At 38.9% G+C, this 15,243-nt stretch overlaps 1 protein-coding gene across 2 annotated transcripts; it reads right to left on the bottom strand.

Annotated features, from left to right (window-relative positions):
* Positions 1 to 1,391: 1,391 nt before the first annotated feature.
* gphb5 (glycoprotein hormone subunit beta 5) lies at positions 1,392 to 9,732 on the bottom strand. Of its 2 annotated transcripts, XM_074692459.1 has the most exons (5): positions 9,509 to 9,732; positions 7,375 to 7,659; positions 7,222 to 7,266; positions 4,367 to 4,565; positions 1,392 to 1,711 (listed from the first exon to the last, which is right to left on the bottom strand). In XM_074692459.1, exons 3-5 carry the CDS (start codon positions 7,248 to 7,250, stop codon positions 1,520 to 1,522), a joined length of 420 nt encoding a protein of 139 aa, XP_074548560.1. In that variant the 5' UTR covers positions 7,251 to 7,266; positions 7,375 to 7,659; positions 9,509 to 9,732; the 3' UTR covers positions 1,392 to 1,519. The 2 variants fall into 2 exon arrangements, with proteins under 2 accessions (XP_074548560.1, XP_074548561.1); XM_074692460.1 differs by lacking the exon at positions 7,375 to 7,659.
* Between the last annotated feature and the right edge of the window lie 5,511 nt (positions 9,733 to 15,243).

Raw genomic sequence — 15,243 nt, 5'->3', positions numbered from 1 at the left:
AGCATGTCAATGCTAACTGGTGCAAGGCCAGATGTTCCCCACAAGCTGAGGAGAAGGAGGTGAGGATGACGTGCTGGTTCTCAGGTGTGAGCTAAGAAGTGACGACATGGACCTGTCCTTCCATCCATCGTTGTTGGGAACGTAAGATCTATCTCCAATAAGATGGACGAGCTAGCTGTGCTTACCCAGCAACAGAGGGAAGACCAGGGCAGAGTAGCATCATGCTATTCTCAGAGATGGCTAACAGAGCTAACACCAGACACCAACGCCACATTGGAAGAGCTTCACCTGCTGTGTGTGACTTAACCAGATGATAAAGCCTGTTTTTAATTAATGAAACAAACTAATTTAGTAGAAAACAAAAGTAACTTTTCTACATTTTTTATGCAACCTCAGATTGTAGATGCTTGCTTTGTGGTTTTTAAGTCACAAGTAATCAATGCAGCACCATTAAAAGCCTTAAAAACCTACTTTTGTTCCACAGCTACAGGAGCTTCTTCGACGTACGTATGTCTTTAGCTGAATTTTTAAGCTTTAAAACAGGTCTAAAACCAATCATCTCCTTTACACTGGGGTATGTTTCAGTCATTCATGGTGTCAGATGTCAAACTGACCTCGAGAAAGACGCCTTGTTAGGTCTTGATGTACTCTGCTCCTCCGGCTTTTAGACCACCAAAGAGCTGATTTAGCGTCTCAGAGCGAGCCTGGATCAATAAGAGCCAATCAGAGTCTTTGAGGTAATTGACAGCATGTCAGTGATGGTGATAACAGGTTATTACTTTGTTGCTCTTTAGGTGACCTGACAGGAAGTGAGAGGCCAGAAGGTCAAACTCGGGTCTGTAACAGAATCAAAGTGAGACTCTGGGTCTCTCACTTCCCTCAAAGCTGACGCTGACAGTAAACTATGATACTGACAAAGGCAGGACGCCATGTTTATGTTTTGGAGTGAACGAAGCTGAACAGAAGCAGAAAGAGGAGCTCAGAGGGTCGGTGTCAGGGGAGCAGTGTGTATTCTGTTTCCCTTTGAGCGCTCGGGCTCGAACGCAGCCCTGCGGCGCTTCAGTCACACGTGAGTGCTCTGGGATTACGTAAACCCTCTTTCCCCTTAGGAATCAAACAACCAACACACAGAGCTGGGTAAGGATTCAGGTTTTCTGCCCGGTTACTGATGACTAACCAGCAGCAGCAGGGTGGACCCAGAGCTCGGGTTGGTAGTTCTCTTCCAAGATTAGATTAGTTTCAGAAAGGGTTATGAAGAGTTAAAAACCTAAAAAAATAATGAGATAACAGGAATAATTCTGAAAATAAGGTTTATTTCTTTTTTGTATGATATAAATGTGTTAAAGAAATTCAGAAACAATAAATCAAAACTCCATATTTGGCCCCTCATTACCAAAAGTATGACCTCTACATTCTAAGTTTTAGATAAGCTTACACTGGTTTAGATAATGAAAGTGGATCAATTTTGAAGTAAAAGTTTCAACCCTTAAAGTTAATATTCTGCATTTTGAAGGTTGTGTTACACAGAAGTTATACATTCAGTGGTGCTGGTCACACACACTCCACAGTCACACCTCAGAGCCACAGGGTAGGTGTATGTTGGGTCCACGTTTGGTTTACAGTTTGGCAGCTTCACCGTGACCAGACGGGTCTCATTGTAGGTGCAAACGCGCTGGTACGACTCGATGTAGGGCGGGTCCAGGACGGGTTTCTAGAAATACAAAAGGAAATCATCAGAAAATGTCTTTAAGGTGATTTTACGTTGATGTTGTGGTTTGTTTTCTTCAAGGGAAGCTTTGCCTTTCATCTGTCTGTAGCAAACTCTTCTACTGTTTACATCCAAGTTTCTTCGCTAAGTTCAGAAACAGAAACACCACATCAGGAAAACAAGTTGCCAATTCAGTGATTTAATCTATTTATTGGCCCCTGTGACTATGATGAAGAAGGACAGGCTGTAATACAAATATATTCAACCTTTCTTTCCCAGAAGGGCCCTTCAGAGTGTGTTTTGGCCCCAGAGAGGGCGCTACAGCGTGCATTCTAACTCCAAACAGGCACTGTAGTATGTGTTTTGGTTCCTAAGTGGGCGCTTAAGCTTGCTTTCTGGCATGAAAGCTGGCACGCAAGTGTGCGCCTTGGCTCAGAGGAGGGACCTTCACACAATCTGACACCATTCTGGCACCAAGCAGACACTACAGCGCAAATAATGGTTCCCAAGAGTGCACTTTAGGGAACAATCTGTCACCAGGCTGACACTGTAGCGCATTCTGGCATCCAAGTGGGCACTTTGGTGCACAATCTGGCACTAGGCAGCTACTATATTGCACATTATGGCTTTCAAAAGGGCACTTGAGTGCTCAATATGGCACCAAGGAGGCACTTTATTGCTCGTTCTGGCTCCCAAGTGGGCACTTAACCACGCAGACTGGCACCAAGCAGGCACTACAGCGCAAATTATGGCTCCTAAGAGGGCACTTTAGTGCACAATCTATCACCAGGCTGACTTATAGCGCATTCTGGTATCTAAGAGGGCACTTTCGGGCACAATCAAGCACCAAGCAGGCACTATAGCGCACATTATGGCTCCCAAAAGGGCCCTCTAGCACATAATCTGACATCAAGCAGGCACTTTATTGCATTGTGGCTCCCAAGAGGGCACTTTAGCACACAATCTAGCACCAGTAAGGCACTATTGCACACATTGTGACTCCCAGGAGGGCACTTTAGCGAACAATCTGTCACTAGGCTGACACCTTAGCACATTCTGGCATTTAAGAGGACACTTTGGTGCACAGGCTGGCAAAACAGGCCCTAAAGTGCACAATATGACTCCCAAAAGGGAAATTTAGCACACAATACGGCACCAAGCAGACACTATACCGCATTTAATGGCTCCCAAGAGGGCACCCAAGTACACAAATTGGCAACAAACAGGCACTTTTGAAACTCCATGCCTCCAAGGGGGCACTCTGGCACTTTCTAAAATCTTCACCTGTGGAGGTGTCGTTCTTGTTTTTTTAGTGACGTATGACTCAGTTGACCTGGGCTTGTCAAGCAGTAAAAAAAATTCTGAAAAAGTTCACACATATGCCAGGACAGGGTTTGAGTTAATGCTGAATCCTTCATCGTTTGAAAGCTCGTGTCACTGTTGTTTTCTGTTTTCGGAGCTTGAGGCATTTTTTGTTAAGAAGCACAAAGTTCACTTTGTTTCTGTCATACCTCAGCTCATCCCACTTTAACATGAAGCCAAATCTCCAAACCACAAAGGCCTTCCCATCAAACATCCCTCTCCAGCTGCACCTGTGGTCAAACACTTCACTCTGAATCTATTCAACTTTTTTTTTTTCTCCGAGCAGCAGACGACACAGTTTCCTGTTTTTGTCACAGGTACCTGATACCTGAAAAAAAAAATCCACCTAATTGGACTGAATGCTTTTGTTTTGTTTTGTTTGTGATTTTCTGGCAACTGTTTTCACTGAACCTCTGGTTTTCCAGCAAGCTGTGTTTGAAGTGACACATCTGCAAAACCTCGTCTGGTATTGTTGGTGCTTCAGTGGTTTAATTACCTTCTACTGTTGGTGTAAATAAAAACTTTATTTTTTTGTTTTTTTGTCCTTTAAAGGTTTTTTAAGGGGTATTTTTGTTTGAATCAGACGAGACAAAAAGAGTGTCACTTTACCTGCCGAACACACCTCAGACTCGTACACCCCCCCCTCCCTGAGGACAGCCAAAGAGCCTCACAGAACAAAGCTACTGCAATTACGAGTGGAGGAGAATCATGAGCTTTCTAATGCCACTTGTCATCGAGCACAATGAACCAGATGAAACTTGAGATTTCACAGCGTTTTACTAATCAGTATTCAGCGATTTATGAAATCCAATTGTGCCTTTTTTATGCTCCGGAGGCATTGTTAAGGGAAACTGCTGCTGTCACTTCAATCTCTGGATCCCATGCTGCTTTCTATTCTTGCAGAACATTAACTCGATTTTGGTGCAAAGTGCTTTGGAAGCTGGAAGATTTACACTCCAGACTCTGATTTACATATTTCCAACCTTATGTCCAATAACTTCTCCGTCTTTTGATCCGTATCAGCTGCTCTGGAGGGAAACGTCAGATCTCCTCCTCTGAGATCTCCCATCCCTCCATCTCTCTCCGTACAGTATTTATTTTCCTGTGTGAGGTTGAATGCGCCTCTAATCTTCTTCTTTTCTTCGAACAAGCGGCTTCCTTTTGTGTAAAGTTGTCAGTTTTGCTTACATCACCTCTTGGTACGATCTAAGCACATTTACACACCTCCCCTCTCCTCCTCTGTGTGTGTTTGTGTGTGTGTGTGTACAGTACAGCAACAGCCTTCCTCACACTCACCTCCCAGGTCTCACAGCGCCCCCAGCAGGCGTCTGTGGTGATATGCAGCCCCCCACAGCCGGGCTTCTTGGCCAGGAAAGTGAACTCCCGTACGGCACAGCCGATGAAGCGCCGCAGGTTGACGCCTGACACCGGGGGGAGGGGGTGGGGCTGCAGAGACACGCCGAGCAGGAACCAGCTCAGCACCAGGCCGGGCCTCCTGAGGGGAGGGGAGCAGATGTGAGTTCATTTTTAAAGAGGGGATGGCGGTTTTAAAGCACGCAGATAGCATCAGTCTGCAGGAACAGATGCAGAGAGATGTAATCCAAGAGGGAGGGGGCGAACCCCGAGCAGATCAAAGTCTGGGACTAAAGAGAAACTTTAAAGCAGGACTCTGACGGTCTGAGCATCAGACTGACTCACATTATAAAGATAATCAGCTGATTTAGCTCCTGTTACTATTTCATTTCCTGTAAAGTCGACCCTGCAGGAACTCTTCTCTGATTGGTCCGTCTCTCGGGAGCCCACGTGCACTAAGTGCTCTTCATCATGAGGACTTTGCTGCAGCATCACCCGACTTATAAACAATGAGCTGATAATAAGAAACTCATGGGATCATTCGATCCTCTTCAGGGCTAACTTCGATTGAAAAAACACGTCAGACATCGTCATAAAGTTTGACGAGTGTGAAATGTAAATAAACCAAAACAGTGCGAGCATTTGGAAATTGAAAAACAAGGAAACATTTATATTTTCTTTTCGTTGTAGTGTTTACCTCTGTGATTTTTTAAAACTTTTTCTATTAAATCTCTACTTTTATACAGGTAAAGCTTTTGTACAGCTTATTTTTATCTAACTTAGTTGTTACAAAAAAAATTCTGATTTATTTACTTTTATTTTACATTAATACTCTTTGTTTTTCTTCATATTGCTATCTGATTTTATTTTGAAATGTACTTTTAACTTTTTTGTAGAGCTGACTCAGGGAAAAAAGGCACACAAATTCCAGTCTACTTGTGCAAATGGAAGTAAACATGTTAAGTATTTTCTTTTGTATTTAATTGTATTTTAAAACTTAATGATTATGTTTTAGGCTGCCTATTTTACAACTGGACTACAGCTGGAAATTAGCTGCAAAGGCTGAAGCTGCCTCTTTTACTGTATAGTGAATTAAAGGTGACTGTCCGTGAAACAATAAATAAACTAAACTAAGCATCTATTCTGTTCAAGTTCAGTAATTTAAATTCAGAAATCAGAAATACTTAATTAATCCCAGAGGGGCAAGTTCTTGTTTTTGTTTTTGTTATTGCTAATTATTCAAAATGCTAAAAATATAAAGCAAAAAATAAGAAATTTTAAGATTTGAGAAATTACAAAATATACAAATAAAATGGATTTTAAAATTAAAGATATAAGAAATTACAGGTGCTGACCAAATTCTGTCAAAAGTAGCAGGTACCGACTCGATATTAAACAAATTGATATTTTTTTACCACATAAACACAAAAACGTACCAAAAATTGGTACCAATAAGCACGGATACGGATTGCCAGGTACCAGGAATCGGTACTGTATCTTTCCAATGTGAAAGGTACCCATCCCTAGTTAAAGCTATTGCACATAAACTTAAATATGTATATTGCACAACAGATAATTATTGCTATTGCTTAAATTCAGTGAGTTCAGAGTGAAACTAAGAAACTAAAGTTTGAGATCATTTAACCTTCTGGTGCATCGAGGCACCTGCAGCTTTTTTAAAGTTATTTTCCCCTAAATGAAGTGGTTTCTTAAGTGGAGCTGCAAATCAACCTGTGTCAAGATTTTTTCCTTAAGTTTTTTTATTTTCCCTAGGGCATGATTTTTTTTTAGTTTCAAATGTTGATTTTTTTTTCGAGAAAGTTACAGTCATGCATCAGAGGGATAAAAAGCTTTTAAGCTATTAAATATACAAAGTTCAAAAGTGTGGAAATATGTGTCAATGTTTTATGAAGCAAAAAAATATATATTCATGAAATTACCCAAAAAAATAAAATAAAAACAGAATTTAATTAAGTTCGCATCAAATTTCTTAGTCTGTAACTTTCTGAGACAATCAAATATCTAAAAAACATGCAAAAACTTTTTTACAAGCCCTAAGAAAAACAAGTTTTAAAGAAAAAAATCTGAAAACAAGCTTTCATATTTCATGCATCAAAAGGTTAAAAAGCTTATCAGCTGTTAAATTTACAGAGTTCAAAAGTGTGAAAGTATGTATTAATGTTTTGGGGGCATAAAAAATATTTTTTATTGATGAAATTACCCCAAAAAATAAAATAAAAACAAAATTTAATCAAGTTCGCATCAAGTTTCTTAGTCTGTAACTTTCTGAGAAAATCAAATATTTAAAAAAAAAATTAAACATTTTTTTCCAAGCCCTAAGAAAAACAACTTTTAAAGAAAAAAAATCTTAAAACGAGCTTTCATATTTCATGTATCAGAGGGTTAAAGAGACTCAACTTTTAATTACTCTTAGAAAAATCGAGGAAGATCGGTGGAAGTTGCTTTAAATGTTGACGACAATAATAACAAAACCTTCCTTTGAAACAAAAGATCATGTGAAAAGATCAAAGTTTTACCTTGAATTAGTTCCAAATTTAAGACCTTTATTTTGAAAGGACACCATTTTTTAGATCTTATGATCACATAAAAGCTTTTATACTAAAAGTATTGATTTTTTATGAAAGTACCAGTATGAAACTTTTCTTTGTTGGTGGTTTGGTGCCCCCTGTGGTCAAAGTCTATAACTATAAAATCATTAGTCTTAATTACAATTTAATTCTCTTTCTTATTCAGCTAAAAACTCCCCTCATAAGCTCTAATATTGTCTTTGTACTCACCACAGCGACTTCTTCCTCTGCAGATCCATCTGAGCTGCTGCTGTCCTGCAGCCAAACACGAGGGATAAATGGCTCAGTATTGATTTTATGCTGAAACACAACGACACTCTGAAGTTAAAGCAAGTTGTCGCTGTCAGCATGCAGCTCTTTTACCTGTCTCAGTACCCTGGTTCTTAGTAGGAGCTGTGCGGTTCCTCTGGCAGCGTGGACAGCTGAGCTCGTCGGCGTAGCGCTCATCAGACCTGAACTTCCTGCTAATGGCTCCAACAGTTCAACACGGGGCTTTTTATTACGGTGTGTCCTGCCAATCAGAGGCTGAAGTCCTCACCTCAGACTCTCTAAATCTCCCCCTGGAGGCCTTCTACCTGTCACTGCCCATCTCATCCAGCCAACAGCCTCTTCCCACTCCATTAGCTTGATTAGGGAAAGTCTTCTGCCCTTTTGTTCACAGTCATCCACATGGAAGACAGGGAACAACATATTCACACACAGCGCCTACCTGTGTCTACTCCCACTCATCCGAGCTCAATTAGCGGCTCCAGACACAGATCCTGCTCCTGTCCTCACATGTCGACAGCAGTGACTTCACCCCACAGCTCCATCCCTGCTGCTCTCCCTAATTCTGCGGCTTTGTCTCGTTCGTGTCATTACACCGTTTCTTGTTTCCAGTGACTGTAGCCGTGTCTCTAAGGTCTGACTGCACCCAGGTTGGAGAGGATACATGTCAGGGGTTGCATCAGCCGCTGCAGGGAGAGTGGGCTCAAAGAGGTGGGAAGAATTGATTTGGGTGAGTAAGCGCTTCATCAAGAAATTACCTTCTTCAGAGGGCCCTGAAGGCAGCATGTGAAGCCAGCGGAGCAGAACTGCTCTCAAGTAGCTCAGGAAATGAATCTTTAAAAGTAGAGTTGAAAGTTAAGGCCAAGCAATTAAAGTTAGATTAGAGAAAATATGGAGCAGGATGAGTCAGGGACGGGCGCAGGAACCCTTTCCTCCAACTATCCTGAAGAATTAAACCATCCTGAGCTTCTTATTAAACAATGTGCAGCGTGTGGAGGATACAAAGCCGTGTAATAGGATAAGAGCGGTGATTACATTGAGGCTAATGTAAATCAGTGCAGAAGGAGTAAGCCTGGATTTCCAAAATCCATTTCAGACTGAAAATGAAAAATCCTGCCCCTCCTCTTACATTTATTTTATTATTAAATATTTACATTTTTATGGGTTAACTCTGTGGATTAACTTTGCATTTCCTGACTGCTTTGGAGCTGGAGTTGAGAGTCAGTGCATTGCTTTACCGCTCCTTAAGCGTTGGTATCAAACATGTATTTTAACGTATCAGGATTAAACCACAGAGAGATGTGGAAAAAGTGTCATCAAGTAATCCTGGTAACTAATAAATCTGAAACATTGTGAATTTTTTTTTTAACCACAAAAGTCTACATCACACTCTCTTCTCTGATTTTTTTTTTTTTTGCGTACTATGAGAAATAAACGCCAAAAACACCACTTTTGGGGCGCCCACAAAGGTTCCTTACAAAGCTCAAGCAGAGCTGCAGAACAAATACATTTTTAACCTAATCCACAAGATCATAAAGGTACAGCCAGGTTTTCTAATAGAGGATTTAAACTTTAAGAAATCCTGTCGGTTTTGCCTGAAGACATCACCTGAACTGCACTAACATGATGTTGTGCTGACCTCTGCTGCTCACTTGTGGTACTGATGCTTACACAAGGCATGTGAACACACCTTGAGAGATATTTCACAGTTGAGTTGCAGTTGTAATTAATTTTTATGTTCCTTTAAAATTCAGTAGACTTTTAAAAAAATACTTTACATTTTTTAGATTTTTTCGCTGGGTAGACATGAGATGTTTAATTTTTCTTTGTGGCTCTCATTACTTTATGAGTGTAACATCAAGCAAATACCACATTTCTTTTTGAAACCTCAGGGAAAGAAGTATCTGGTTTAGTATTTTCCAAATAGCCTTGAATCTGTCACTGGAGCTCGACACAGAGCTTAGCTGTTTCCTAAATGCTGAGCCAGCCTCGTGAACTCTGACCTCTGTGTCAGCTCTTTAGCAGCCCAGGACACCCTTGTCCTGGAAACAAGTTGCTTATAGGTACAGCAGTTACTTGAAGCACTGCAGTATGTGTTAACTTGTTTTGTGGTTTACCAAGGCAGGAAACCACAAACAAAAACATACCTGAGTGTTAAGAACAAAGAACATTTTAATTGAGCCATTTTGGGTGGAGTGCTTTAAATGCATCAATTAAAAGAGTGTCTTACTGTAAAGTGTCTGTTCCCAATCAGGATGTGTTCACCACCTGTTTTTCCACTTCAAGTCTGCACAGCCCAAGTGTTGTGGTTGTAGAATAAGACGTTTGAGTTGCTCATGTTTTCAACGAAGCTGCCCTGGGACAGCCTGAAAAAGAATGCAGAAAATACAGACAGCTCAAATTCTTAAATGTGATAGTTGCCAGATTAAAGTTGTAAAATTTTCACTTTAAGGTGTTCCAATATAACAAATGTGAATTTTTCTTGTGTTGTATAAATGCCTGTTGCATGACCATGTGTGCTACTTCTCTTGACACCTGTTTAGGGAATTTTATATGTTGCATTGTTTTGTTTTGTTTTGTTTTGTTTTGTTTTGTTTTGTTGTAATGATACTGATAGCTTGTTTTCTGTATGTTTTGACTATGACCTATTTAATGCTTTTTAATGTACTGCCCCATTCTTCGCTAAATGAATCATACACTTTTTGTTTCTCTGATTTTGTTCATCAATATTAACTTCGCTACTTCCTGCTTGTCTTGCATACATTTTATTTCTACAGATGCTTACTGTAATGCTTAATTGCTTAGCAAAGCTTGATACATTATAAATTATTTTCTTGTTGTCATTTCATGTCATTTTTGGGCTTTCGGGGAGCCTATTTTATTATTTGGCTGGGATGGATGGATGGAAACTATCCATTTGGCTACCTATGACATAATAATAGAAATGTTAATTAATATGCAGTCACTGTAAAATAAATAAATAGAAAAAATGCTATTTTGTTCAGCTAACTGCAAGTTTTGAGGTGAAACAGTCAATTGTAAGTAGTCCATAAGAAGCTAGTCGGCTAATGTTTGTTTAGCTAATCCAATAAAGGTAGGGATGTCTTATGAAATATATTTAGCCCCCTTTTTTCTTATTTCAGTACATTTTTAGGAGTATCTGCTTCATGTGGCGTTCAAAAGGCGTATAATTATAATTCATTTTCAATTTCTAAGCTTTGTCAATTATGCTATCTGCGCTCGGCTAACGCAGTTAGCTAAAGAACGTTAGCAAACGAATGTTAGAAGAGCGTTATCTTTACGCGGGAAAAACCGTTTTTTTTTTTTTTTTTTTTTAAGGAAAAAGAAAAGTGGGTTTATTTTTTCACTAAATTGTAAATTACTGCTTTTTTTGCTTCACTAATCGCATGGAGGGAGAGAAAAACATTTCATAAGCTTTTGACTACCGACAATGATCGCACATCAGAGTGAGGAGAGTAAGCAACTGTCAGAATAACAGAAAACATTGTGGCTAGCTGAACTCAACAGGGATTTCCAAAGCAATAATTTGTCATCAATCCCAACATTCGAGTCTTTTCATTGCATTTCCTGTCAGGTAGGTTATAGTCTGTCCATAATATCCTAAAATAACACTTTTGTAAAAGTAAATATATTTTGATAGAGTATAACTTTCATTGAGAGGTAAATCAAGGCAATAATGGTACATATAATATAGTACATAAGTAAAACTCTGTATCTTTTTTTTATAGTGAGCCTGTCCCAAAAGAGCATCATTTATTCCATGGACCCCTCTCCATTAAAAATTATAGTCATAGCATCTATGTTTTCATACCTTCAGATAGATGGTGATAAATGCTAACTCTTCGTATCTCTCTTTTTTTGCTGGTTGAGTCCTTCACAAAAAGTTTTTGATGTGCTCTTTGCTTTTTTTCCCACAATTGTTGGTGGATAAGACGTCTGCAGATCGTAGTTTGCCGGGCACTTCTTCGTCCATTCAGTGTTTACGTTCGTGAACCTCCATTCTGGCCGAACATCCGGGTAACTACCCAAATCATGACGTCAGCGCAAACACTCCAGTAGTAATGTTTGGCCAATTTAAGCTAACATCACGTCGTTAACTTTCAGCGGTATTATTAATGAAGCTTCATTTGAATTCCTGTTAATTTTTTAAATCTGTTTTAAATGTGTTTCTTCCTTTAAAATATACTCCTTCCGTTTTAGTCTTCATGAATGGCTGAGGGGAAACCACAGCTGCACTCAGGTTGCCAGATTTTGGATCAGTTCCACACTGAGTTGACATTAAACCTAACCCCATTACGCGCACTTGTTGATGCTGGACCTTTAACCCAGGTGACAGTCTGCTGTGCCAAACTCTCGGAGAGGGTATGTGTGTGTTGAACCCTGACTGCTTTCTATAATTAGCCCCCCAGCAGTGAGTTTTTTCGATCGGCCCCGGTATGGCTGGGGCTTCTCCGGTGTCAGTCCGGCCCGTCTTGGAGCTCTGCGGACTGCAGATCTGAGAGCTGCGCTTCAGGTTTCAGCTCCATCGACTACTACGGAGTAAGGTCTGATCTGACTCACTGGGAATCATTAAAGGGTTTACCTGCATCTTCCCTGCACCTGGCATCCCCAACAACAACAACAACTTCTGCTGCTCGTAAGTTCAACAACTTTTTAACTCTTTTTATTCATATTTCATTCATCATAATGTGTCTGCAGATGTAAAGATCTGAGAATCTGAGCTGCTTTTTTTTTAGCTGTATCCAAAGTGTCGTGCGTAATGTCACTCCTGTCATCCCGTGTGCTTTACAAAGAGGATTTCCCCATTGCTGCATTGTTAAACATGCTGTATAATCTCTGGTTATCATCTGGGTTAAAAAGTGCACAGGCCTTCCTCAAGGACGCATTTTACTGCTCGGTAGAATTGATCTAAAAGCAGCCCAACACACGTGTTCCCCGTTTCTATTTTGGTGCTCTGACAGCTTCATAACATCGATGCTATCTCACATTCCTGCAGTCAGAGGGTGCACACTTTGTAGTACTTGATAACGTACAGCTGCAGGAGGCCTTGTTAAGTTAAACCAAATGCCCAGATTTAATGAGCATGGCACCTTTTTCATGCTATCTCCAAATTTTGATTAGACCTTTTGACCTTCTTTTAATGAGTGATTAGGTGTCTAACAATAGGCAGCATCAAGCCTCATTAATCACAGTAACTTTCCTAAGACTTTGTGGTCTGATGAAGGGTAAAGCCACCTTTAAGTTGTTAACTTGTGGAAAAATGATGATTATATTTCTGGCATCACTCCATGATTTCTCCTTATTTATCTTACTGTGTCATGAGCTGGTCTTAGGCTGGAGGAACCACTTTAAAAACATTATACACCCGATCCAAAAAAATCACTGAAAACTCTGGATGAGAAACCTAAAAGCTACCACCATTTTAACATCATTAAGAAATATAATTTAATGACTTTGGACACTTTTCTTTGTGATGCAGATATGTGTTTGAGGAGAATGCTCAGTTCAGCTTAGAAAAACTGCGTTTTCAGTCAGAGCTGCAGAAAAACGCAACTTAGTTCCTACCTACATTAGAGACCGTACAAGCCTCAGTGTTTTAAAAGTTAACTGAAATTATGGCTCAGGGAAAACAATCATGTGATCTCTGATTTAATCAGAGGAGTGCATCAAAGTAGAGAAAATGAAATAAAGTTTTATAATATAGACATAGTGTGTAGACATCATCATAATCGTCATTCAACGTTTTCACATGATCTGGTGTTAGAAAAGTTAACTAAAATTTGCAAGAATCTGAAATATAAATAAATAGATGTAGCAACGAAGGAATTCCTTTTACAGGTTTCTACTTAATATGACATTATAACCTTTTTCTGTGCTTCCTAAGCACGTGAACAACACACACACAGCCTAACGTTGCAGATGATAATTGAACTGAACTGAGAATCATTCTGCTAAGCCCACCGGATTAGGAATTAATAAAATGCTATGCCGAGTACTCTGCTCTTGTTTGATTGGTGTTGTTCTGGGGGATGGTGACAGACCAAAGGTTAGAGCAGCACAGTGTCGCCGAGGCTTATGGATCCAAAACATTTTGACTTAACAAAGCTACATCTCAGAGTGGTGGAAATTTAATATAAAAAACATGCACGCTACAGAAAAACTCCTCTATTCTTTTTTTGTCCTATAAGTCTGCCTGCAGCAGGGATCTGCAACTCTGGAGCCTCATGCAACACTCTTTGGCCACTTTGCAGTGGCTCCTTGTAGATTTAAAACTAAAAATAAAATATTGAAATAAAGAATTTTTGTTTTTCTTACAGAGGGTGTTGATGATTTAAGACATTTAGTTGAGCTAAAGCTTCATCCCACCTGTCAATAAAGCCTGCCACCGCTCTACTTCACCTCCTACAACATCAACAGCCCACCAACTTTCCATGCACCTGTGGCTAACCTCAAGTTTTACAGCCCTGGGAAGATAACTACATCTACAAAAAGACTAATCTGGAAGAAAATACTGATTTTAATTCTGTCTGGATGGATTCATTTAACTGACAACATGTCAGGTTAATATACATGCTTGATATGTGGCAAGACACTAGCAAACAACAAAAAATATTGGAGTTGTCCAATATTATCAATATATGGTATCAAATCCAAGATTTTTTTCAAGAATTTCATTTTTTTGCACATAAATTTAATTTAAATTATTTTAAAATTTTAGCTCTTTTTTTATTTCATAAAAAAAAAAAATCAAAATTTAGCTTTTTTCCTTTCATTTTTCTTGGAATTTTTTTTTTTAATTTTTGAACATTTTCAAGAATTTCATTTTTATTGCGTTTCAATTAAATTTAAATTATTTCAAAATTTTAGCATATTTTATTTATTGAAATTTTTTATTACATTTATTTATTTATTTATTTATTTATTTTTCAAAATTTACCTTTTTAATTTTTTTTTCGGGGGGGGGGGTTATTTTTTTAATATTTGAACATTTTCAAACATTTCAATTTTTGCATTTTAATTAAATTTAAATTATTGCAAAATTTTAGCATTTTTTATTTCTCAATTTTTTTTTTATTTCATTTTTTTATTTCAAAATTTAGCTTTTTTATTTTTGATTCCAATTTTTGGGAAATTATATATATTTTTTTATTTTTGAAAATTTAAAAAAATTCTTCTTTTTTTTTGTTCAGATTTTTTTTTCCTTTTTTATTTTTTTTTTTACATTTTTTTTAAATAGTCATTTATCACATCACATTTAGAATTACCTTCAGAATTAATCCAGGTGACCTGAGGCGAAATGGCTCCTCTGAAAGTGAAGGTAGCAGACCCTGGCCTGCAGGATATTTGTCCCAAAGTGACCTCGGTGCCGTGCTTTTAAATGAAATAAAAGCAGAGATTGACTCTCCCTCCTTCTATTATCATATCGACCAGGGTGTGCCTGTGACTGCACAGCACGACAGGTTCAGCAACACTGGCTCCATTGATTTAGTGCCCGGGCTGAGACAAAGAGCACAAAGCCCTGCTGGAGTTCATTTAAAGGGCTAATGAGTGTGTTGTTCTGGCAGAGAGAGTCACAGAATGAGAAAGGAAGTGTTTAAAGATGAAGGTGTTGCTGTTGTCACACCTGAAGCTGCAGGTGAATGTTTGCAACTACCGTGCATCGGTGGAGATGTAGATGCTGCGTTGCTCAAATACTTTTTATCACTTCAGCTCAGTTTGGCTTCTTTTATTCAGTTTCAGTCGCGTTGGCTGTTTAAATTCATCCTTTTCCTTAACCGTCTTTTTAAACCCACGTTATTCTGAATAGTTTCTGACTCCAAACTCAACAAATATATTTTACAGGAAGTGTTAATTTGATCTGTCATCTTCGATCTGGCTTCATTAGTGTGGACAGATTATGCTTGTTAATCTGTCTGTGGGTGATGGATTAATGATCTGCTGTAT

Source organism: Halichoeres trimaculatus, unplaced genomic scaffold (assembly GCF_033239565.1).
Source record: "Halichoeres trimaculatus isolate MK-OKI-2021-1 unplaced genomic scaffold, fHalTri1.1 fHalTri1_scaffold_17, whole genome shotgun sequence".
NCBI classification, from domain to species: Eukaryota; Metazoa; Chordata; class Actinopteri; order Labriformes; family Labridae; genus Halichoeres; species Halichoeres trimaculatus.
The sequence above is the reverse complement of the archived record's forward strand: the minus strand, read 5'-3'. Positions and strand labels throughout refer to the sequence as shown.